This window comes from Equus asinus, chromosome 22 (assembly GCF_041296235.1).
Source record: "Equus asinus isolate D_3611 breed Donkey chromosome 22, EquAss-T2T_v2, whole genome shotgun sequence".
Classification (NCBI taxonomy): Eukaryota; Metazoa; Chordata; class Mammalia; order Perissodactyla; family Equidae; genus Equus; species Equus asinus.
This window is the reverse complement of record NC_091811.1, coordinates 69,272,684-69,298,649: the sequence shown is the minus strand read 5'-3', so window position 1 is coordinate 69,298,649 and position 25,966 is coordinate 69,272,684. Positions and strand designations below refer to the sequence as shown.

Below are 25,966 nucleotides of genomic sequence, written 5' to 3'. Positions count from 1 at the left end.
CTTTTGCCTATTTTTCAATTGGGCTATTTGCCTTTCTGTTGTTGTTCACTTGTGAAAGTTCTTTATATATTCTGGATATTTGACTCATCGATATATGATTTGTAAAGGTTCTCTCTCATTCTGTGGTGGTCTTTCACTCTCTTGACGGTGTCCTTCCAGGCACAAGTTTTCAATTGTGATTAAGTCCAACTATCTATTTTCCTTTGGTTGCTGGTGCTTTTCATGTGCTAATGAAGAAACTGCCTAATTCACAGTGACAAAGATTTATACCTTTGTTTTCTTCTAAGAGCTTTATACTTTTAGCTCGTACATCTAGGTTTCTGATCCATTTTGAGCTAATTTTTGTGTATGGTGTGAGGTAGGAGCCCAACTTCATTCTTTCGCATGTGGATACACACTTGTTCCAGCACCATTGGTTGAAAAGACCGTTCTTCCCCTGTTGAATGCTCTTGACGCCCTTGTCAAAAATCAATTACCCATAAATGTCTGCGTTTATTTCTGAACTCCCAATTCTATTCCATGGAAGGGAATGTCTATGTGTATGCCACTACCACACAGTCTCGATCACTGGAGCTTTCTAGTAAGTTTTAAAATTGGAAAGTGTGAGACTTTCATCTTTAATTCTCCTTTTTCAAGATTGTTTTGGCCATCCTGGGTCCCTTGCACTCCCATATGAATTTTAGGATCAACTTGTCAGTTTCTGCAAAAAAAAAATCCAGCTGAGTTTTTGATAGGGATTATAATAAATCTGTAGGGAAGTGTTGCCATCTTTACAACATTGTCCTCCAATCCATAAATAAGATATCTTTCCATTTATTTAGGTCTTTAATGTCTTTCAATAGTTTTTGTAGTTTTCAGGGGACATGTTTTATACTCTTGTTAAATTTGTGAAATATATTCGTAAGGATTTTATTTTTTTTTAGATTTTATTTTATTTTTCTTCTTCTTCTCCCCAAAGCTCCCCAGTACATAGTTGTATATATTTTAGTTGTGAGTCCTTCTAGTTGTGGCATGTGGGACGCTGCCTCAGCATGGCCTGATGAGTGGTGCCATGTCTGCACCCAGGATCCAAACCTGCGAAGCCCTGGGCCGCCAAAGTGGAGCACATGAACTTAGCTGCTCGGCCACAGGCCAGCCCCAGATTTTACTATTTTGATGCTATTGTAAATAGAATTGTCTTCTTAACATCATTTTTTGGATTGTTCATTACTAGTGGATAAGAATACAAGTGATTTTTGCATATTAATCTTATATCCTGCAACCTTGCTGAAATTGTTTATTAGGTCTAATAGCTGGGTTTGTGGGGGTTTTTTTGTTTTGAGGGATTTTTTGGTGAATTCTTTTGGAGTTTCTATACACAAGATCAGGTGACTTGTGAATAGAGAGAGCTTTCTTTCCTTCTTTCCAATCTGCCTGTCTTTCATGTGTCTTCTTGCCTCGTTGCCCTGGCTGGAACCTCCAGTGCAAGGTCAAACGGGTGGCAAGAGAGGACATCTCGTCTTGCTCCCGATCTTAGGGAGAAAAAACTCTGTCTTTCACCATTAAGTATAATATTAGCTGCAGGTTTTTCACAGATGCCCTTTATCAGGTGGAAAAAGCCCTTCTACTCCTAGTTTATTCACTTTTTAAAATCATGACAGGATTTTGTTAAATGTTTTTTTCCGCATATACTGAGATAATCACAGGATTTTTGTCCTTTATTCTATTAATATGGTGTATTACATTGATTGATTTTAGCATGTTGAACCAAGCTTGCATTCCTGGAACAAACCCTGTCTTGATCATGGTGTATAATCACAAACTCTTCCAAAAAATAGAAGAGGAAACACTTTCCAACTCATTCTATTACCATGATAACGAAATCAGACAAAAACATCACGAGAAAACTACTGACCGATATACCTTATGAAATTAGAGATGCAAAAATCCTCAACAAAATGGTAGCAAACCAAACCTAGGAACATGTACAAAGGATTATATATCATGACCAACTTAGGGGAATGAGTACTAATGTGTATGCGATTTATTTTGGGAGTGACGAAAATATTCTGGAATTAGTGATGATGGTTGTAAAACTTTGTGAAAACTCTAAAAATTGTACATATTAAAAGGAAAAATAGTACAATATGTGAATTATATCTCAATTTTCTGGAAAGGGAAGCTGCCTGCCCTCTGTTTTCTCTTTGCCCTTTTCTACTGCCTAAAACACAAACATGATCAAGTTAGGAAGAACACGCTAAGGGATGGGAGAGCAACAAGACAGTAGGAACCTGAGCCTTTGGATGGTCTTCCACGTCAGAATGGCACAGGTCCACACACTGCCTACCAGCTCCAACACTTACATAAGAGGAACACTAGCACCTGCTTTGTTCAGGTCACTGTCATGCAGCTCCTGTTAACGTATTCCATCCAATATCCTAATTAATTCAATTAGGTTGTTTTTACCCTTCACTCCTACAAACAGTTCTGCAATGAAAATGCTCATATATGTTTCCTTGGACATGTGTTAGAGTTTTTTAGGGTAAACACCTTGAAATGACATTGTTGGGTCGTCAGCCACTCACAGCTTCAGCTGCACTTAGTATGTCTGATTCTTTTTCTTAGTGGTTGAACCAACTTTCCAGCAACAACTAAAATTTATCATTTTCTTGAATCCTTACCAACACTTGGACATATGAAACATACTAAGTTTTGCAAATCTGATGGGTGTGAAATGGTATTCCATTATTGTTGTCATTTGAATTTCTCTGAGATTATCAGAATTGAGCATTTTTTCACATTTACTGACCACCTGTAGTTCTTTTATGGATTGTTTGTATATGTCCTTTGCTCATTTTCCCATTATGTCATATGTCTTTTTTTTTTGGTGAGGAAGATTGTCCCTGAGTTAACATCTGTAGCCAATCTTCCTCCTTTTGCTTGTGGAAGATTGTCACTGAGCTAACATCTGTGCCAATCCTCCTCTATTTTGTATGTGGAATGCCACCACAGTTTGGCTTGATGAGTGGTGTGTATGTCTGCACCCAGGATCTGAACCTGCAGACCCCAGGCTGCCAAAGCAGAGCGTGTGAACTTAACCACTATGCCACTGGGCTAGCCCCAAATATGTCATTTTCTTAAGGATTTGTAGACATTTTCATAAACTCTGGATAAACCTTTGCTGATTACTGGTTTTGTCATTATCTTCTACTAGTCTGTGGCTTACACTTTCCCTTTATTTACAATAATTTTAGTCACACAGAAATTATTTTATCATGCTCAAATGTATCAATCTTTCCCTCTTATGATTTGTTCTTTAAGCCTCATGTAAGAAAATCTTTTTTTTTTTTTTGAGGAAGATTAGCCCTGAGCCAACATCTGCCACCAATCTTCCTCTTTTTGCTGAGGAAGACTGGCCCTGAGCTAACATCTGTGCCCATCTTCCTCTACTTTATATGTGGGACGCCTGCCACAGCATGGCTTGATAAGCCGTGTGTAGGTCCACACAGGGATCTGAACAGGTGAACCCCGGGCCACCAAAGTGGAACATGTGAACTTAACCACTGTGCCACCGGACTGGCCCCAAGAAAATATTTCTTAAGCTTATGTCATAAAGATATTTTCCTACACCATCTCCTAAAAGTGTTATAGTTTTCTTTTCGCATTTAGGTTTTATTCCATTTAGAATTTGTTGTTACAAGTGTAAAGTATGTATCAAATTTTATTTCCTTCTTATGTAGAGCTAACTGTTCAAGCACCATTTATTCATAATGGTCATTTTTTCCCCTGATGAATTTCCCACATCTTTGTCTTTCAGTAACATTTAACTTCTAGTTTAATCTTACTGAGGATGTAATCTTAATTATTCTACTCCTTCAAAGTTCGTTGAGGCTGGCTTTATGACCCAGAACATAGGTTTTTGAAAATGTTACATGGGCCCTTGAAATAATGTGCACCCTGCTGCTACTGGACACACTGTTTTATACATGTCAGTTGGCTCAGTTGGTAAACTTGTTATTCAAATCTGCTAGATATGTATAAATATTACTTTTGTCTGGTTATGTATTTGAGGTCTGTTGAATTAACTCTCTTATAATTATGAAATGTCCCTTTTTATCTAGGAACACATTTGTGCCTCAAAGTCTACTGTTTCATATAATACAGACACTCCAGCTTTTCTTTCTTTCTTTGTTCGTTTTGGTTGATATTTGTATGGTGTATATTTTCCCATCTTTTAACTTTCAACCTTTCTGTGTCCTTGTATTTTGTATGCGACTCTTGAAAACAGCATATATTTGGGTTTGTTTGCTTTTTTCTAGTCTCTAATCTCTGTCTTTTAAACAGAAGAGTTAGTCCATTTACATTTAATATAATTACCTATAAATTTGGGTTTAAATTTACTATCTCATTATTTTTTATTTGTTCCACCTGTCTACATCCCTTTTTCTCTCTTTTCCCACCTTCTTTTGGGATATTTACCTATGTTATTTCATTTCCCCATCTATCAGCTTGGTAGTTGTGCACCTTTTTACTGTACAAATTCTTGAACTCCAACACAGAACTGCTAAATCAGACATTGGGGTGGAGTTTCTGATTCAGTGGCTCTAGGATGGGACTTGAGAATGTGCATTTCTGACAAGTGCACATATGATGCTGCTGCTGCTGGTCCCCTGACCACACTTTGAGAAGCACTGGTTTGGAGGAAGAAACGGAGTAGATATAAGGAGACCAGGGAAGAGACACTGTAATGAGAAAAGCACATGATAACAGTCTTGACTAGGACAGTGGCAGTGAAAATTTTAAAAAGTATTAATACCAGAGAATGACATTTATAGAAGCAAAAGATTCCAGAATAGAAGCTGGTTTTGGGGAGATGAGGATAAATTTTGTCGCCATCTTTATCCTTGAAATAGAGAAAACAGAAGGTAAGTAAAATCAGATCGAGGATTTAGCTTTCACTAAGTAGTATTATTGCCTGGTTTCCCATTCCTTAGAACTGTTTTAAAATAAAGTTGTCCTGATAATGATAAATAAATATATTTATTACAAAAGAAAAATCGGATTAAATTTCTAGGATTTAGGATTTAGTTTTCTAGGATTTAATTTCCTCTAATGAGATACAACACCAATATATACTCCGATACAGTTGGATTATAACCAGCAAACTGGGCATTGGAGAAGGTTTCATAGTCCGTTTGGTCTCCTGCATCAGTTAGATGAATGGTACAGAAGAAACTGAAGAACAGACATTCCTTCACTTGTGCTCAGGATACCGAGACTTCCAGGGACCCCATCAGCTGGATACTGCTATTCCACAGTCAAATACAGTCCTGTGTTGTCAACAAAGGGGATGCATTCTGAGAAAGGCACCATGAGGCGATTCCATCATTGTGAAAACGTCACAGAGTGGCCTTCACAACCCTAGATGCTATAGCCTACTACACACCCAGGCTCTGTGGTCCTAATCTCATGGGACCACCATAGTATCTACTGTCCATCACTGACTGAATCATTGTTCTGCCGTGCATGAGTGTACATGAAATAAATTTATTTGAATCAGTTTATTTACAAAAATGGTCGCAAAATTAAATAATTTAATAAACATGTGGTTTTCAGTTTACAACACTAGTTATTTTAAAAGAAGAGGATATTTCTACAACTCAAAAACACACATTTTGAAAACTGACAGTGTCCTAGAGAACACTTACGGCATAGCATGAGGGATAGTTAAAAACACACGGAACATCAAAACCTTTCTGTTTAATATTTTACTGTGAGTAATTCTGGTAATTGTAATATAAGTGTACTGTTTATCTACGAACTCATCTGAATATGAAACTCTGCTAAAAACTGAAAAAAAATTAAACCGCAAGTAAACAAAACTTGACATCTTCATTCATAAGTGAGTGCCAAACACGTTTTAAATAAACAAAATGTGACAACAACTTATAAAAAGCTTTATAAATCTGAAGCAAGTTTGCGATAAAATAAATGCATTTTTTCCCATGTAACTAAAATAGATTGTAACATCACCAATCTCTTTGGTAAAAGGAAATAGTTTCTGATTAGGGTTTTAGACACATAATTTCAGGGATCTCACAAATAATTGAGATCTTCATTAAGGACGCCCACAAATGGAGGGCAGCGCTGGGTGGCGGTCAGTAACCTTGGACAGGAAGACCCTAGTGGCCTGCATATGGGTTGCTTCCATGCAGCTGCAATTCAGGTGGATTATTAACACGTCTGACCAAGGCTTCAAATATCTAATCACATCAGTCACCTACTCAAAAGCCTTCCTTGGCGTCTGCATGAGTTTCCCATTGCTCCTGTAACACAAACTTCGAGGCTTAAAACAACACGAATTTGGGGCTGGCCCCGTGGCGGAGTGGTTAAGTTCGCGCGCTCTGCTGCAGGCGGCCCAGTGTTTCGTCGGTTCGAATCCTGGGCGCGGACATGGCACTGCTCATCAGACCACGCTGAGGCAGCGTCCCACATGCCACAACTAGAGGAACCCACAACGAAGAATACACAACTATGTACCGGGGGGCTTTGGGGAGAAAAAGGAAAAAATAAAAATCTTTAAAAAAAAAAAAAAAAAAAAACACGAATTTAAGTCTCCACATTGTGGATCAGGCCTCACTGAGCCAAAACCCAGACACCAGCTGCTTTCTTTCCTGGAGGCTCTAAGGCAGAATCCATTTTCTTGCCTTTTCCAGACGCCTTGGGAAACCGGGCTGCACGTGTTCCCGGGCTCGTGGCGGCTTCTGGACTGAAAGCAGCGGCTGGTCCAGCCTTCCTTGACCGGCTCCCTCCGGCCTCCCCTTCCACATTTCAGGACCCTGTGATCACACTGGGTACCAGGACAATCTCGTATTTCAATGCCAGCTATGTGCCACCTTAACCCCACCCGTAACCCCAACTCCCCTTTGCTGCGTAACGAGACAGGCACAGGCTCTGGGGACGAGGAGGTGGACACCTTGGGCGTGGGGGCAGTGTTCCTCCCGCCACGCTCCCCACTGTCCACCAAGCCCCTCACCGACCCCAAGCTCCTATCCCGCCTCACCCCAAGACCCCGCTCCCTGTGCCCGTGCTCCAGCCACATCAGTCTCTCCACTGACCCCCCGACACGCGCCGTTCTCCCAGCTCCTCAGCTTTGCTCCGGCATTTTCTTTTCCTCGATGTTCTCTGCATTCCTCCCCACCTTTCTTCCCAAGGCGAAAATTCTATTAATTCTCAAAAGCTCACGGCCAAGTCTCACTCTCCAGGAAGCTCTTCCCCAATGCATCACGCCTCCACTCCTAGTCATCCTCACTGCTCCTCGCACAGCCTGGCAGTCACTTGCCCCAGGGCCTTTGCACTTGCTGTCCCCTCACCTGTGGGACACTCTCTCCGGAGAGCCACATGATTCATTCCTCTATGTCCTTTAGGCCTCTGCTCGTTCCGCCACATTCTTTGGGTCTCTGTGCAACTGTCACTTTATCGGAGCCACCTTCCCTGACCATCTTATGCAAGAGAGCCACCCTCCATCTCTTGCATCACTGTCTATACCTTACGCTCGCTTGAATTTTCTTTACACACCTCTCAGGCCGTGACATGACATGGTGAATCTATTTCTCATCTGTCACGCGCCACCAAAATGGAAACATCACAAGGGCAGGGACTGTGTTTTGATCTCTATTCTAGTCTCAGAGCCTGGAAGCACGCGTGGCCAACGAGGCATTTAATGAATGTCCGTTAAGTGAGTGAACTCGTCTTCTACGTCCTCCGGTTTCCCGCCCAGGTCTTTGATCATAACAGATGCTGAATAAGTATTTGCAGAATTGGACCTTATGTATTTATCAAAAGTTATTTAATATGAGCCCCAGAGGAAAAACGTCAGTAAGCCACTTTTTCACAGAGAAATAAAGATTGCAGAGAAGTTGTCATAATTCAGGGGAGTCTTTGATTACTTAGTTTTGATAATGACAGATGTCCCCAGAGCACAAAGGACGTCACGTTGAATATCCGAGTCAAAGATGGAGCTGAGAAATTGACCCCAGCAGCCCACACGGTCTGCACGGGGAGCATGTGGGGCGTGAAGGACACAGAGAGGCGGCCTGAGCCACACTGCCTGTCGCCAGGCGCGTCCAGCTTCAGGGGACACTCACAGCCTGAAGCCTCTTCACCCTCCACCCGTTTCCACTCTTCAACGCATTTCTCTCGCTTTCACAGGACTGGTTTCTTAGAAACAGACTCTCATCCTTTGTTTCCAGGTTTTTCATGTCAGAGAAAGAAAAGAACTCAAAACAAAAACAAAGCACATGGCCTCCAGCCACCCACTCTCTCTTGTTGCCCATACAAGGGACCGGTTTAAAAATTCATCTTTTCTTTACCACCCAATGTATATACTGATGCAGAAGCAAATGTCCGGAACTGCACACATTCATTTCATTTACACTAAACCAATTTAAATCATTCTCTTCTTCTGCTTCAGAATTTCCTTGAGTCTTTCCTTTATACCAGCTCCCTATATTCAGTAGCATTGTAACAACTTTTACCCTAAAAACACAAATATTAATCACGATGAATCCCTCTGGTTTTTATTTTACTTTTCTTGCACAATAGATGAGCACATTTTCTAAGCTAGTGGTTTCTGACTGTGTCTACACATTAGAATCACTTGCAGAACTTTTTAAAAAACACCAATGCCCAGGACCCACCCAAGACCAAGTCGGAATCTCTGAGGGCTGGACCCAGGCATCAGAATTCCTTTTAAAGTTCTTCCCATGACTCCAACGTGCAGCCACAGTTAGGAACCAAAGCTCTTAGCACACACGCTGACGGCCACAAAGAAGCAATGCAGTGATGGGGACAGGAGTGGAGGAAGCCGACCCCAAACTTAGGTTTCACTTTGGTTAATTCACAGAGCAGATCATGGCCCCGTGGACCCCTAGTTACCTTGGACTCTCTATTACCGACCGGACACAGTGACTGCTTGAGACAATGAGGATACGATTCGAAACATAAATAAGTTGAATCGGACTCAAAGATATTTTACAGAAATTATTAGTCAAAGGTCAAGTTTATCCACACTCGCTTCTTTGTCGTCTGGGGTTCTGCCCCTTCCCTGCCTTTCACTGCCATGAACACAGCAAGCTCAGGGGAGGGGGCGTCCCTGTTCTAAGAAGTGATTTCTAAGTGGTTCCTTGGCGTAGAGGGTCATGAAGAGGAGGCTGAAGGTGACTGGCATCCGTGACACTGTGGGGAACCCAGACGTCTACAGAGGGAACAGGGGGTCACGGAGGCTCAGCAAAGAGGCCAGGGAGGCAGAGGAAAGCGCTCGGGGACCGAGCCGTGACAGCCCGGGCAGCGGGTCTTGCGTAACTGCAAGGACCCTGTGGACCGTCTCCTGATGTGCTGGACTCTGGCACAGTGTTCTGGACACATTCAATTTTTCCATCACTAATTGCTTACAAGAATTTCCAAGTTGAGCATTTAATTGCCCAAAAGTAGAAAGGTGACTGCAAAAGAACCAACTTATGTTCTATAAATGCTACAAAGCAATCGTAATTTGGATAAAGAGATATATACTGTTTTGGCTGAGGAATCCTTGACTACATCGACTGGGATATTGTTCATCATTTTCTGGAACATAAATACATCTTTCTCCAGTTCTGTCGTTTCTTGAACACTTTACTTTTTAAAATGCTATTTCGTTCAGCTACTTCTTCAAAACAATTGTTGCCAGGATCCAAACTGGCACTGGAAGAAAACAGACTATTTGCAACAAAAAGAGAGAGAGAAAATCATAGTATCACAGAGAGCACTATGGCTGCCTCCAATGATTGAAAAATCTATGTCTCAAGGATCCCAATGTACTTTTTCTGCCAGATCCTTCAAAATTGCCTGGAAATTGCAAAGCAGCCTTTTAGTAGCAAATTCTAGCTTCTCAATGTCTTGATTAGACACGAGCCATTTACTGATATATGTGTATGTAATTTACTGGCGCCTGAACCCCCGTCTCAACCAATCAGCAGTGTGCGCCAACACCAACAACGCCTTCTGAACGACGACCCACCATGTAATCTCTAAATCACTATTACTGCTTGGCACCTTTCTTTTATACTAATGGTTTAACTCTAAAAAAAGAAAAAGTGATGTTTCTAAAACCCTGAGATTTCTTTTGAAATTCCTGAGCATTAAGCAGATTAACTTACAACATTTATCTTTGAGACATTATTGCTTCTCAAGACTTTGAACATTATACTCTATCTAAATTCCGTATTCCTATATTTACTGCTTATATATTATCTTCATTTTCAAGGTAAATGAATATTCATTTGTCAGCAGGAGCCTCTTTTTTAAGAGGAGTCATGTTTTTAAAAAAGAATTCCTTTTCTTTAGTTTCCCAAATTTAAGAATTTACTGTTTAGGAGATAAGACCAGGAGTGTTACTGCAGAGAAATGGTAAGTTTGCTTAAATACTTTTAAAATATTAATTTGGCATTTTGCTGTGGGGTTGGTATGCTTACATCTCATCGCGTTTAACGGGAAGTTTTCCCATATACACAAGAGTCACTCCCTTTCCTACTGTTTCCTGCTCGATCTTCAAGCACAGACCCCACAAAGAAGGAAATGTCAGAAACTTAAAGAAGATACACACCTTTGCTGTGATAGCTAAGCCACAAAGATAGCAAAGCAGACCAAGAGAAGAAAAAGACGAAAACCCCTCTCGCAGAACCAGGTGACCCCGAGCTCAATTAGTCCACAGGCTGAGGACACGGCTTTTTATAAGTTTTTCCTCCGCTGGGAGCAGTTTTCTGCGTCTCCCTCGCTCTGCCCTCCGTCCCTCGGGTCCTAACCAGGTTTTTTGTGTTTTGCTGTGAGAACAAAAAAAGTTGCTGGGGAAGGAATATTCGGTCCACTTCACGGAGGGTTTTCTATTTTCAGTCATTTTCACGGTTCTGCAGGTGGCTCCCGACTGTCCCCGGACACGCAGTCGCCAGGCGCCCTGTGGACCATTTTGAGCATCCCTTCGTGAACGCCAGGAGCCCTCTGACCCCGCAAAATGGCCCTTCTCGGAATCTCGCGTTCGATTCCACAAATCCGCTTCTCGTCGTAAGTCAGAACGTCTGTCTCGGCAAAAGGCAGAGCCGCCACCCATCCCACGGGCTGGAGACCCCGCGGCTCCCGGGAGCGTTCCGGGCGCGGGCGGGGGGCAGAGGTGGGGGTGGGGGTGCGGGTGGCGGTCCCCGAGGCTCCCTGCTCTTCTCCCGCGCGTCCTGCCGGCGCCGGACCCTCCGAACCCGAGGGCGGCAGGTCAGGGGCGCACGCGGAGCCCAGGCGCTCGCGCCCGCGCGCAAACACCCCTGCCGGCCGGTTCCGAGCCCGCGTCCCGCCTCCGGCCCGGGGCGCCCCCGGGTCGGGAGCCCGCAGCCCGGGGTCCGCCGCCCGCCCAGCCCGCGGCCGGAGCCCTACCTTGGGGTTGGCGAGCAGCTGGCGCTCGTCGGGGTGCAGCAGCGCCCGGGAGCTGGCCTCGGGGCCGCGCACGAACACCTGCACGCACGGGTAGTGCGCGGTGCCGCTGCAGGCGGAGCCGCAGGTGAAGGTGCACTCGAACTCCTCGCGCAGCTGCTGCACCGACAGCACCGTGCAGTTGGCCGCCGTGGCGCGCAGCCCCTGCAGCGCGGGCCCGAGCCAGCAGAAGCCGAAGATGAAGAGGGACACGACGCCCGAGACGATGAGGAACAGGCCGAGCCGCAGGCTCTTGTCCTCGGCCTCCGTGTACTCGTAGGCCACGCGCAGCTTCGCCATCGCCCCGCCCGCGGCGCCGCCACCGCCGAGGGGACCGCGCAGGACCGCGGCCGACGGCGACGCCCGAGCCCCGAGCCGCGCCCGAGCCCGCGCCCGCCGCCCGCCGCCCGCCGCGCCAGCGCCCCCTGCCGGCCCCCGCGGGCCCCGCCGCGTCCCCACCCCCCGCCCTGTCCCCGCCCGCGTCCCCGCCCGTGTCCCCGCCCGGTGTCCCCACCTGCCGGCGCTGTCCCCGCGTCCCGCCCGCTGGCCCCGCCTGGTGTCCCCACCCCCGCCCGCTGGTCCCGCCCGTGTCCCCACCTGCCACCCGCTGGCCCCGCGCGCTGCCCGCTGTCCCCGCCTGGTGTCCCCACCTGCCGCCCGCTGTCCTCGCGTCCTGTCCGCTGTGCCCGCGCGCTGTCCCCGCCTGGTGTCCCCACCTGCCGCCCGCTGGCCCCGCGTACTGCCCGCTGTCCCCACCTGGTGTCCCCATCTCCCGCCCGCTGTCCCCGCCTGCTGTCCCTGCCCGCTGTCTGCACCTCCTGCCCGGTGTCCCCGCGCCCCCGTCGCCCACTGTCCCCACCCAGTGTCCGACTGGTGACCCCACCCGCTCTCCACGCCGCCCACCTGCCGCTCCTCGCGGGTTTGCCCACAGGTGCCCCGCCCTCGGTCGGATCCCCTTGGTCGGACGTCGGAGTTCAAAGTTTAGGATCAACACAGCTCAACCCGAGTCGGAGTTAAACCCCAAGGAGGCAGAGGGTGCGGCGCAGGCGGGGCGGCGGGACCTCGACCTCCGCTCGGGGCCGGGCCGGCCGGGTGGTCTCCCCCCAGGCCCCTGGCCCCGGGGTCTCCCTCCCCAGCCCGCAGCCCGGCTCGGGGACGCAGGATCCGAGTGAACCAGGCCGAGCGGCCGGAGCGCCTCGTGCAGGCAGCGCGCGTGGGGCCAGGAGCCTCGACCCGCAAGACCACGGACAGTTGCTGCCGGGCCCGGGGGGACCTCGCGCCTACTTGGGTCTCTGGCAGCCGGTGGACCCCAGCTCAGTTGGCCCCAAGGCCGGGGGACCCCATCAGGACCCGCCCCTCAGTCTGGGACGCCCGAGAACAGTCCTTCCCGTTCTGGTTCCTCCCTGGAGCCTTGCGCCCTCGGCGCGCCCGGGCCTGGTCGCCGGGCTGTCCGCTCCCGGAGCGCCCTCCGAGGTGACCACCGCGCACACCCGCTCGGAGCGGGTGTTTGAGGCCCTTCAGCCTCTGTTCTTTTCATGACTTTTTTAAAAAGTTGATTACCTTTTTCCAAACCACACTTCTATCGTATCAAACTCGAGAACTATTTCGACCTACATTTTGAAGAATCAGAATGTTCACTTCTTTGCAAAATAATAAACACATCTTTCTCTTGGTTTGCGAGTCCCAAATGATTATTCTCTCAATTAAATTCGATTGTGTTCCCGATGAATATGGAAACAGCGAATGGTGGATTCTTGCCTTCTCTTTGTTGGGTTCCAAGTTCGCTTGACTGATGTGGATGGAGCACCTTTCCCCTGCAATCTTTGAGGTACTGTGAGGTACTGTCTTCCTTTATAAGACAAGTAACAGTATTTCCAAGCAAGGGGCAAATTAAGTTTAATTACAGGAGGAGTTTTGAGTGTTTTTCTGAATAAATTAAGAAGATGCAGTGTTTGGAAAACTTCCAAATCAGGAAGACACTTTGTGCCTTAATATCTTTCAAGTTTTGAGAGAGTCAATTTCCTTCTTTCTTTACCTAGAAATTATATTATTTTCTTCCCTCTCTGTTGGCATAAAGACAATTGCTAGTGATTACATTACCTGAAAGGAAAAGCGAATTTAATAGTTGGAACAGCAGAACCGGAGATCAGAGCTCTTTCTCTGAGTCTTCTTCCTACTGCGATCACCTCCTTTTCAAGAAGGCTGAAGCCCGGTCTCGGACCTGAGGCAGAGGTGATCAGGGAACAAGATCCAATTATTCCAGTTCGCTATACTGAGCAACTTAACCTGGAGGTAGAATTAACTCCTATTAATACTCATAAGTGAAGGGATGGGGGCGGCTGAGAATAATTTCGTGAATATGATTCATTTTTCAATGATTCCAGAGCGTGAAGATCTCTGTCAATGAATCCTCTGCCTCAAAACTGAAGGAAGACGGTCTTCTAAGACGAGAGAACAAATATCAGAAAACGTCGTCTTCATTTAACCTAAGTCCTTGAGGGTTTTTAAATGCTTTTTATTGTTGTTGCTGAGGAAGATCGTCCCTGAGCTAACATCTGTGCCAGTCTTCCTCTAGTTGGTATGTGGGTCCCAGCCACGGCATGGCTGACGAGTGGTGTAGGTTGGTGCTGGGTCTGAACCCACAAACCGGATGGCCGAACTTAACCACTATTCCACCAGGCCGGCCCTGGCTTTTTTTTTTTTTTAGTTCCGCATTTAGTTGCTTTCCTTCCTTCTAATTATTCTCAAAGTATCTGAAGAACCTATTGCCATCTAGCCATCTGTGCTTTACATACTTACTTTTCTCTTCTTATTTCCTACTTTTAAATTAGCTGGCTTGTCTTCTGGGCCTTTTCATTAACTTCATGTCTTTTTTTACTGAAAATCAGACATGTCAAAAGACTTCACAAATTAAATCAATTTCTATTCTATCTTTAATGGAACACTGTATTTGTTATTAGTTTCATTTACTTGAGGTGGGTCTGCCTTATCACATTCTCCAGGAAGATGAGATATGCTGGTGCCTCAGTTTCTGAAAATGGGCCACCACTGACAAAGCTAGCACAGCAGCAGGGCCCCGGGACCTTGGCGTGCTGAGCCCTGAGCTCATCAGCACCTTCCAGCTCCGTGGAGGACAGAGGAACACAGGAAAAGAGGCTACTCCTTTCTTTCCATCATGTCCCACCGATTAAAATTAAGATTAAAAGGTAATAAGAACCACATTGACTTATTGATGTCCATTGTCCGCAGCAGTTTTGAGGAGTGTCATGGCCAAGCCTTGATGAAGCTCTATTTCAGAGAAACATAAAACTTATCTAAACAAGAACATTAAAACCATTGTTACTTATAGTTTGTTCTCATGGTCAACATTCTTCAAAAAGTCCTGTGACTGATGTTAAAATTGCAATATACAATTTCCTATGAATATATACATTCTTATTAAAAGACTCTAAAAAGAACTGTTACAGGAGTGCTTTGTACCCCAGGAATAGCAGGGAATTCAGAGCATGTTGGGAAAATGTTTACACACCGTTTTAAAAATTGGCACATTGTGAAGCTTTTCAACAACAAACTGTCACCTTACACTTGAATAGATAAATACACAGGGGAGAAAATTAATATTGTATAGTCACCTTTTCTCACTAGAATTCATGTTCTTGATCGATTCCCAATGTTTGCAGCTAGAATAATCAGATAAGAACAAACACAAAGGAAAGCATGAGGGATCCAACAACGAAAGCCTTGCAGAAAAATCCTCTCTTCTTTTTCATTCAGCTTATATAATTGTAGATTTTGTTACTGTCACAGAAAATTGTTTCCTTTTATTTGGTTTTAACTTAAAAATGTTTACAGTTGTACTAAATCATTTCTAGCCTGCTGATAGCAAGAAATTAACCTTCTCGCCAGGTTTTATTGTGAATGTTAAATATTTGTTATTAGCTTCAGAATTTTAAACTTGAAATAAACTTCTTGTGTGGTCACTATTTTTTCTAATTATTGTTTTTTCCTGTCCATATCATCCTGTCATTATACTGAGCATATAATTATTATTGAGAACACTACTTACTATTTCTAGGTATCTATAGTCATATTGGAACTGGGAGGGTTCTTAAGTATCACCTAGTTCAGCATTAAGCAAGAAAGGAAGCTCCCAAAGACTTTGCTTTTTGTTTGAAATAGTGAAGAATGATGATTAAAAATAGCTTTTAAAGTTCAAATTTGTTGCAAACAAGCTTCATGTTTGCAACTGAGAAAGGAAAGCAAAAAGCACAGACACTAAGTTCATAGTAGTAAATTCATAACACCAAACTGGAAGTGGGGCCAGATTCCCTAAATTCTTACTACCTTTTTGTCTTCGTGGTGATGGAAGTGAACTTCTGTGGGAGATAGACATCGCTCTCTCTATATCTCTCTACACACACATACATAGTAAGGAGGAAATCAGCTTTGGAACCAGAAAGCAAGTAGCCAAGAGGTTTTGCTCCCAACATGAACAGTAAATAGTTTGACAGAAGAAAAGGAATTGCTGTCCTTGGACTGTTTCCTCCTCCTGGGAAAGGGCTGAATGGGAAGATGGTTAGAACATTCTATGACATTTATTCCAAGTTGATTTTGTTCTTGCCATGTTCTTTAAAAACTTGGGTCTTACTATCTAACCCACCTAGTCAGTTTAAAAGGTCTTTCAATAATTCCAAAGTACGCAGAACGCCTTCGAGTACAGCGGCTAACAGGGAGAGTGCTTGTCTTCAGAGAAACGGGCCTGCCTCTGCTGAAGTCCTGACATAAACGAACGCCCTCCCGTAATCTTCCCATGAGATGAAGAGGGAACAAGAGACTAAGTCTCTTTCCAAGGCTGCACACATTGACAGAGCCAGACCACAAGGCCGTTCTTTTTCTACTACGCTGTGTAGGTAACACCAACGGGTGTAAACGGGCTTATATTCTCACACTCAAGTAGAGTCAGGCTTGAACAACGCCCACATTGTGAACCTGACTATGGTGGGGGGGGGGGAGGCAGCTAAAGATGCACCCCATCCTGTTTCCTTCACTCTGAATCACATGTTGAAAATGAAAATAGCTCTTTTTTAGAGGCATCGCAAATCTAAGTAGTATCATTTTATGCGGGAGAGGCAGATTACGGAGAGGCTCATTGGAAATTCAAGCTGGATGCAAAGGAGAAGGAAACACAGGGAAAAACCAGGTGTTCATGAAGCCAGGCCCCAAGTACTCTGGGGAAGAGGAGAAGCCTGCCTCCTGCTGGCAACAGTTCTCTTGCCCTTGCCTGGACCCTTCCAGTCCCAAAAAAGTCTGGAACTCCTAATGTTACCTGTTGGATTTTGGGACCTTGAAAAAAATTATGAAATAGTACTTTCTTGTAAATTGAAATCTGCCTCGTCATAACCTCTACGTCAAGGTCATTATTCTGCCCTCTGGTGTTACGTGGGATAAAAATACTCTGCCTCACAAATGACCCCACTTCAGATGTGGGAAGACGACCATTGTGTCCCTCCTAGGCCTCTTCTTATGCTAATCTTCACTTCTATCTCTTAATATGGGTTAGAAAACTAAGGTCAAATCTTTAGCCCAAAATGCTGATAAAAACAGATAATTCAAAGTTGGAAAGGATACCCAGTTTCAACATTCTCTAAAACAAAAGCCTGCACCTTTCTTTTCCATGCCATCCAACCTACAAACACTTCTAGGATGATGGATTTTGGTGTTCATTAATCAACGTCACTGCAAGCGTAGAGAGAAACTGGGAAAATGATTTGGGCTCATCCTCATTAGACAGAATTTGGATTCCAAATAGTGATGTGCAGGTCAACCAATTTGATATTCAAATATTAAATCACTTAGAGTGAACTGAGAAAATATATAAAAAATAAGATTTTAAAACGGAGGTCTAGAAATAACTGTTTTTTTTTTCTTTGAGAAAGATTAGCCCTGAGCTAACATCTGTGCCCATCTTCCTCTACTTTATATGTGGGACGCCTACCACAGCGTGGCTTGTCAAGCGGTGCCGTGTCCGCACCCGGGATGCGAACCAGTGAACCCTGAGCCACTGAAGCAGAGCGTGAACTTAAGCGCTACACCACCGGGCCAGCCCCTAGAAATAACCTTTTGTGAGCAGAGGAGTAACATGACTTATCAAAAAATGAGGTATAATTTTCATTCAATAAAGGAACACTGTTTTATATTTGAAGAATATTAAACATTTGAAGATAAATTACTTAAAACATTCAAAATAAAAAGTATGTCTAACTCTCTTAAGAGGGGAAATATTTAACAGATAAAATTTTCTTTTAAAGACAATCCATTTTTTCATGAAACTGTTACATATGGTAATGAAAACGACATCTTAAAATAAATGTTCAGTATGTAGCAGATTTAAAGGTAGCTTCCAAACATTCTGGCTGCCCCAAATCTTTATTTTTATACAAAAGATGAAACTATTTATGTCAGTCCCACATGTAACTTTTTCTTATTGAGCTGTATATTTTTGAAGAATGATCAATGTTTAAAACTTTTTTCACTACAAATGAGTATCAATAGGGCCGATCCTTGAAGAATCAGGCAGACTCAGCCGTTTGTTGACAACACACCACCCTTGAAACTTGACGCATTCTTCCAAAACGTTTAAAGAGCACTCATGTGTGATTACTAAAATTATCTTCAGTATATACTAGAGAATAGACTGGCTGGAAGAGAAACATCAGGTGTTAGTTATAAAAATCAAATTATGCGGTCAAAATGTCACCTAAACACAAATGCAAATGACCAAACATGCATTTCAGAGCATGCTTATGAAAATTAGAGACCAGCGCTGGCTCAGAGTGGAAAATTTTGTTTTCATCAGCTAGTAACCAATTATTACTGTTTAAAGAAACTACCACTTTTGGCATAAATAGGGCCAGTTTTATTTCACCTTCTCCAACAAAAATGTCAAAATAGATTTTTGGTGTGGTGGACGCCTATCCGGTTTTGGAAATAAAAACTAAGATAAACCTCATGAAGAATGAAAAACTAGTTTTGATATATAGTAGATTACTAAAGTATTTTGGCACGTGTCAACTGGTGATCATAAGCTATTAGACTATGCAGTAATCTGGGTTTTCAATAGATAGGAAATTATGACAATGAAGACTATTATTGTGAATTTCATGATATTTTCAAGAAGTCATTTAAACGATTGAGGGAAAACTGTATGGCAAACATCTGGGAATGATTAGCTTTGTAAACTGAATACTGAATCCTTATGATAAAGAAATAGCCCTTAAAATTCTGTCAGGTCATAGTATTTACACACTAAGATGACTGGATTAAAAATAAGTTTGAGTCGATGCACAGAATTGATAATGTACATAGTTGCCGTTAGAGGTTTTTATGCATACCAACTGAAGTGGAAATCCAAGATCTAGCAAAAATATCCCCAGGAAATAGCTGAGGCGGGAAAAGCATCTTCACTGTTTTACCCTTGGGAACAGCTCCCACTCCCTGAGTTCTGCTCTGATAATCACTGTGCGATAATGTGGTTTCTGAGCTAGAACACCGGGTGATACAGGAAGAAGTAAACCAACACCTCTGGTCAACGCGGGAGTTCGTTACCTCAAGATTAACTTCTGTGGACTTCACCAGAACCCTAGGATTTCATTCCAGTGAGTACTAGACAAAGGGAAGTCTAGGATAACTGGTAGTTCACTAACATCAGAAATGACTTGCCGTATTTACTAAAGTACATATCCCTGGCCTCTCCCTAGACATTTCAAAATCAGAATATCTAAACATGAGGCCTAAAATTGGTATTCTTCACAAGCTCCCCAGGTGATTCTCATGCACAGTAAGTTTGAGAATTACCTGATGAGAGGAGAACTCCGACTCTGGTGAGTTCTCGCAGCTATCGCAATCCACACTGAGCTTTTTATGCATCGAATTTAATGATCAGTTTTCTTTTTAAGCAAGCAATAGGATTATTGCTTTATCTAATTTTGTGATCACCATTGTAACAGAAAACAGGAGACTGCACAGTAACGCAATGTATAATTTCAGGCTAAACATTCACCTCAACGCTTGTCAAAAACTCTCTTCCTTTGCATGTAGAACATTCATACATAAATACATCTGGTGAATATATATATATGATTTACTATTTGTTTTGCTTTACTCATGTTTCATATGCCTATCCCTAAAGTTAAAAAAAAGTTGAATTGCCTTCTGTAACCTTATTTAAATTTCCTTCCCAAGACATAGGAGCAATTTTAAGTAAACCTTATCTATGACTCAGAAGAGCACCTTTTACACTCTGTCAATGCTTTAAGTATATACTTTTTAGCCCTGATGACATCATATTCCTCAACTTCAGATCAAGTAAAGGGTTTCAACAACTTAAAGAGCTGGAAAGAGGCCCAGGAGTTATCAAATCCCACTTTTTCCTCAAAAAGGCAACAGCAATTCTGACGGTCATCCAGTTTCTGCTTGAGTGCTTTCACTGATGGACTCTTCACCTCCTGAAGCAGGTAGTACTGTGGGGCAGCACCTTAACCTATGGAACCAAAATGTCTCACTCAACTGCCACCTGCTGGTTTCAGACTCACCCTCTTCCTCATTTAAGTCCTTCCTGTTGGACAGCAGCTGTCGTGTCTCCCCTCAGTTGTCTCTTCTCCAATGTCTCCATCTCACCAATTCTAAGACACATTCTTTCCAGGACATCTTTGAAATTGGTATGCATTTGTAACCAGCAGATGGCCGTCGTCCAACTGAGTTATTTTTTCCTTAGTGGTACACAAAATAACGGTGTAACTTACAATTGTTGGCAATTACGTCTGTTGAAATACAGGTATTATCCCACATCCTTTAACATGTTTTCAGTAAACGACAGAAACATTCAAGATTATCCAGTTCAACTCCTTACCTTATATACAGAACACCATCCAGCCAGTCTCTCCTTGGTTGTGTTTCACGAAGTTGAATGTAATGCCTTAAAAGCAATGCGTTTCACAACCTTTCCTACCTCAGTTACATTTTAATATTGCACTGAAATCTGCCTCTGCTGGTCCTAGCTCTGCTCTTCAGTCACATAAAGGAATGTCTTTCACTGGTAGCTCTAGAATTTGATAAAGACGGATACCATGCTCCAAAGTCCCTTCTCTAATACTCAATATTCCTTCCTGTTTTTTTCTTTTTTGTGTATTTTAAATTTAATGTAAAACGGGGATACTAAAACCTCCCTTATGATGCTGTGCTGAAGACAGGACACAATAATGCAGGTAAAACACTTAATACCTGCTTAGCAGCCAGAAGCCACAACACGTCCTCTTCTCTTACCTTCCCCAGTCAATGCAGCTCCTAAAATACAGCAGACTTCCTACTTTGTTCTAAGCACTATACTGTTCTTAATGTAGCCAAAGATTACATTAGTATTTTTCGGCAAAAGAATCACAATTTACATTGATCTACGTATGAACCACTCTTAAGCCATGATATAGTCCACCAACTTATAATTATTTAGTTTTAGCAACCAATGTGTAAACTAAATGATTATGCTGATTCAATGTGTCCTACTTGAAGCAATTCAACACACAAAATTACTGGGTTAGAATCAGATCCCAATTTTTATTTTCATTGTGTTCACTTGCTTCATCTCCTAGATTTATCATTATTCATGGTATGGTCTAATTCATTGGTAATGCTAGTGGCAAGCATGAGAGCGCCCTGTGACATCCTATTAGGATCCAGTTTTTACAAAGACACTGAGATACGTCTGGCTGATCTCATTCTCCAGACCTGTCTTAACGGACTCAGTTAGCGGGTATTTCTAGGTCTTCTTTAATAACTACACAAACCATGGTGAAGAGAACATTAAATATGGACACCCCCAGTGTTTACAGACATGCATGTTTAGGTTTTCTGTAACTTTTTTTTGTAAAATTGATGCTATTAAATTAATCTAAGTTAAGTAAAATGAGTCCTTCTTTGTAGCCATGCTCAGATGCCACACACACTTTAAGAGGAATGGGTATAAGAGAATGGAAGATCTATGATTTTTGAATGGAGGAGAATTCAGGGGAAGGATCAAATAAACGGGGCAGAGTGAGAAAAATCTGAATGTTTTGAAAGTTAACTGAAAATGCTTTCAAAGATTCTTTTGAAAATGAAATTACAGCAAAAAATAGTAAATTATTTCAAAGCTCAAAGCTTCAACATTTTATTTTCAAACTGAAATATCAATTTATACCATTCAACCAACATGGATTAATCAAGCACCTACTGGGTCCCAAGTTCAGTGGCAAAAGGAAAAGACCAGTCAGTCAAGTGGTGGCTTTATACACACTCTAAAGAATAAGTGAACTTTCCATTCTTAATTAAAATTTGTTTTATCTAAGGAAAGCTGTGCAGTGAAAAATCCCTGAACATGGAGTTTTATCATATAAGTTATAGTGTCACCACAATAAGCATAGAATATATATTTGAAACTAAATAGTTTAAAGGACTTCCCTTTGCAACTAATAGTTTTTGTTTCCAGAAAGCCAATTATATTAGAATCACAAAAATTATTTAACATAATGTACGCATCTATGTCACTATATAGTGACACATAGAAAAATTAACAGAATTAAACCTAAGAAAGAAAACCTGAAATATTAGTTTAGGTCAATTTCTGTACATGTATAACCACGAGTTATAAAACCAAGGAATATAACAGTGTGTTCTATTCAAAAGTTTAATATAGTACTTTAAAGATTTCAAGTCGAATTTTAAAATTTGGATTTAAAATCAGGAGTATGGCAATTTCTACTATTAACAAGGTATAAAAAGTTGGTTTACATGCAAGAGTTTTCTCATTTTGATGACTCAGGAGAACTCAGAAGACTGAAAAGGGTGTGCACTTCAAATTCTGAACATGGCAGTTAGAGCCGACAGCCAGAGCCAAGAGCACAGCCACGCGGCCCCAGCCCTCTTCCTGAGCCCTGCTACGGCACCACCACCACGTGTCCGATGACACCTTCTACGCCCCTACACGCGAGAGCAACTCGCCTTCCATTTTCTTTTTATTTTCCACCTGCTTCTCATGGTTATGTAGAAAAAGTTACACTTTATAAAGTAAGTCATTATGAAAAAATGTAGTCTGTTTAAGAAATTGATTTCTAGGATTTGACTCAATGTCAAATATGCTGTGTGTTCCGGGAAGGTTTCATGCACAGCAGTTAAAACTATAATTACCTAAGTGTCATCTTTCCTGCAGAGGAGATGCTTTGGCTTAAACCTGAAAGATTAAAAAGTCCTGACATTTTTATGTCAGTTTCTCATATCGCAAAATACATAGAAAAAGGTAAATCTTACATCATTTTATATTCCTGATACACAAACACAGCAATGTCATAAATGTTTCATTTTCAAACATGATTTGATTTGGTAACTGTCAACAAACTTACACTCATCATAGAAAAATAGGTTAAAAATGAAAATTTAAAGAATCAAACTCACTTTTTTTTCCCTACCTCTAGGTTCTGCTTTCATAATTTCAGTCTGCAGACATTTCTGAGACAGTATCTGTCTTGAGATGGAAAACAACCCATGAGCTTGTAAATGGGAGCTATCGAGGCTGACACACTGAAGGTACAGTCTGCATCAACCCTCTGGCTTACCTTAATCTGCGTACTACTTCTTGAAGACAAATCTCAAAGGTCTATCAAGAAATTTATCACAAAAGTATTTTGATTGGGTTCCAAAAGTATTCAGGAAGTTTTATTTCTAATGCTGCCATAATCTACTTTAAAAAGTTCTCTCTGTTCTGAACTTGGTTATTAATACTAAGAAATGTCTACATTTTTATTCTACAAGTGAAATAGTATATGGTTCCATTAAATTACTTGTCAAAAGCTGAAAAAAACCCTGTATTTTAAATTGTTTAGTCACACCATTCAATTAGATACTTGCACAGGATTAGGTTTTTCCTCTATTTCTCATGTTGAAGAAATAATTTCACAATTCCAAATCAAAGCCAACACTGTAGTGAGGAGAGCTTTTCTACTTTATTACAAAGAGAAGAAGCCTTTATGTGGTCAGAAAATACAAGATTGATCTTTTTCTCTTCCTATGAAACGCTGCTGTTCAAACAGCCAGAGTGAACTGCCTCAGCTCACTTCTGTAAGTCCCATCACATTCACTTGGGTATGATGTCCTTGGCTGCTGAAAATCTGGCCCTTCAGTGCACAGGGCGACAAAGTCCCCTGACCAGCAGTTCCAGAATGTCCCATTTTCATATATTGCATCCATGCACACCTCCTAAAAATGAGGTACAGCAGGGCAAACATTTTCCAAAATAGATGTCATATATATAATATATACACATTCGTACATACATACCTTTATTCATGTGATGTCCAAAAATTTAAAAAAAATGTACACATTTATTACAAAATCGTAACAAAGACTGGACAGTGTTTTGCTCATTCTGGAAAGATGAAGCTCAGTAATAACACAACCCTGGAAAGCAACCAGAGATTGTGGCAATATCTTTCTTCTAAACAGTCAGATACTCTTGCATTAAGCTTGGCGAAACTGCCTTTCAAAAACAGAAGGGGAAGTAAAATGAAGGAAGCAGACCTTGCTCATCTTTCCAAATGAAATACGAGAAGGATCTTCACATAAAAATGCACAAACATTTGTTATTTTATTACCAATAGTGCTACAATGAACAATGCAAATTTTGTGGTCTAATTTTGTTGAGTCTTTTGTTGTGGGTTTTTTTTTTTTTACATTTTAGAAACTAAATGGTAAACTTCTGTCAGTGTACTTGCTTGTCTTTACAGACCCAAGTCTGTCTGCTGGCAAAAAAAAGAAAATAAATGAAAAAATCCAGACCCTGCTCGAACTAGAGAAAAACAAATGACAAATTTAGTTGTTGGGCAGCACATAATCAGTAAGGCAGGACCTCAAATGGTGACCCTTTGTGTAAGCCAATTGCCAGATCCTCAAGGAGTTAAAGCCGGGGCGCCGGAGCCCCGTCTGCCCTGCAGTCCGCGGAGCATGGTGCCGGGGTGGCTGCGCCCGGGAGGGCCGCTCAGAAAGCCTGCTGAGCAGGGTTGTAGTTGAAGGCGGATGGCAGGTGAGGCCGCTCTTCCAGTTTGTCGTATTCCAGATGGAACTCCTGGAAAACCAAAGTCAAGAACTTAGGTGATTCCTCTCTGTCTCAGAGTTCTGTCAAAATACATTCCACTACACGAACAAATAAACACCTACACAGAGGAGAATGAACAGATGCTGACACGCAGCTCTTTGCCCCTCTAAGTTAGATACAGCCTGAGGAAATGTGCTGCAGTTTCTGATTAAGTATAGAAGATACGGACTTCTCGAGCAAAAGTCAGAGACTACTCATGAGCATCCATGTTCTAAGACTGAAATTTTATGCATTTTTTGGGCTTAAAAATAAAAGTTTGAAGGGGGCAATTACCATATCACTAATAAAAAGCAGAGAAAATTATTAAGATTTTTAAAGTAAAGCCTCCTTTAATGAAGTATAAAACCTAAAAATTTACTTTTTTCCCATGGAAAAAAGTTTAGAAATAAACAATTTTCCAATTTATCTTATTACACTTAATTTTTTAAAAAAGCAAACAAAGTTAACCTAACCTTATTAAAATCTGGAGAAAACGATGAACTTAAAACACACATCTCCAGACTTCTCACTTTATAAACCCAAAACCCTGAAAAAAATGTAACTACCACCCAAAACTACACAGTGGTTTTGCTACAGGCACATTTGAAGACGAACCATATAAGCTCATTTTAATTAAACTTTCAAAATACTATGTTAACTTCATGAGTTTTAAAATTTAAGAATGGTAAAGCAATTTCTCCATACTTCCCCAAGATGAAGAGATGCAGAATATAACTTTGTATATTAAAAAGACAAACAGCAAAAAACATACCTTTGCAAATCCAAAAAGCAAGAGGTTCTAAAATTACTAACTCTACAACCTGAATTCTATTAGCACAAACTATCTCAGTCAATCCCAATTAAAAATTATGAACCTTACTGTGTATTAGGTATAAAGAAAGCCAACAAGTAACGTTAGCATCATGGGTTAACACACTTTACCTTATCTGTCTTCTTTCAAATTGACTCCGTAATGAATATTTCCATTATTAAATTAAGCAAGTTTCATTATTAAATTAAAATGAAAATGTAGGTCATAATGATTAAATTTTGAGATACAAAACCAAGTATTTAAAATTTAAGGATATTACATTAGCAATTACAGAAATAGCACGTATAACTTATTTAAAGTCTAATATGTGTCAAAACTAGAGACACAACAAAATTTATTCTAATCTTTATGCTAACTCTGCAAAGTAGATATCATTATCTTCATTTTGCACTTGAGGAAAATGAGGTGCACAAGTAACCTGTCCAAGTCAGACAGTGAGTGGCAGATCTAGGATCAAGATCCAGACCCATGTGACACCAAAGCCCATGACTTGTCTAGTATAACAT

At 42.0% G+C, this 25,966-nt stretch overlaps 2 protein-coding genes across 10 annotated transcripts in view; both read right to left on the bottom strand.

Moving 5' to 3' along the window:
- The window catches only part of KCNMB4 (potassium calcium-activated channel subfamily M regulatory beta subunit 4), a 64,139-nt gene extending 52,259 nt beyond the window's left edge, over positions 1-11,880 (bottom strand). The window contains exon 1 of the mRNA XM_044756220.2: positions 11,437-11,880. Within this exon, the coding sequence (XP_044612155.1) occupies positions 11,437-11,772 (336 nt within the window). The 5' untranslated portion in view covers positions 11,773-11,880. The remainder of the gene's footprint in view (positions 1-11,436) is intronic.
- An 11,602-nt stretch (positions 11,881-23,482) lies between these two features.
- Positions 23,483-25,966, bottom strand: part of CNOT2 (CCR4-NOT transcription complex subunit 2) — a 111,736-nt gene continuing 109,252 nt past the window's right edge. For all 9 annotated transcript variants that reach the window (XM_044756366.2, XM_044756369.2, XM_044756367.2 and 6 more), the window contains one exon: positions 23,483-24,619. In XM_044756366.2, the coding sequence (XP_044612301.1) occupies positions 24,533-24,619 (87 nt within the window). In that variant the 3' untranslated portion in view covers positions 23,483-24,532. The remainder of the gene's footprint in view (positions 24,620-25,966) is intronic.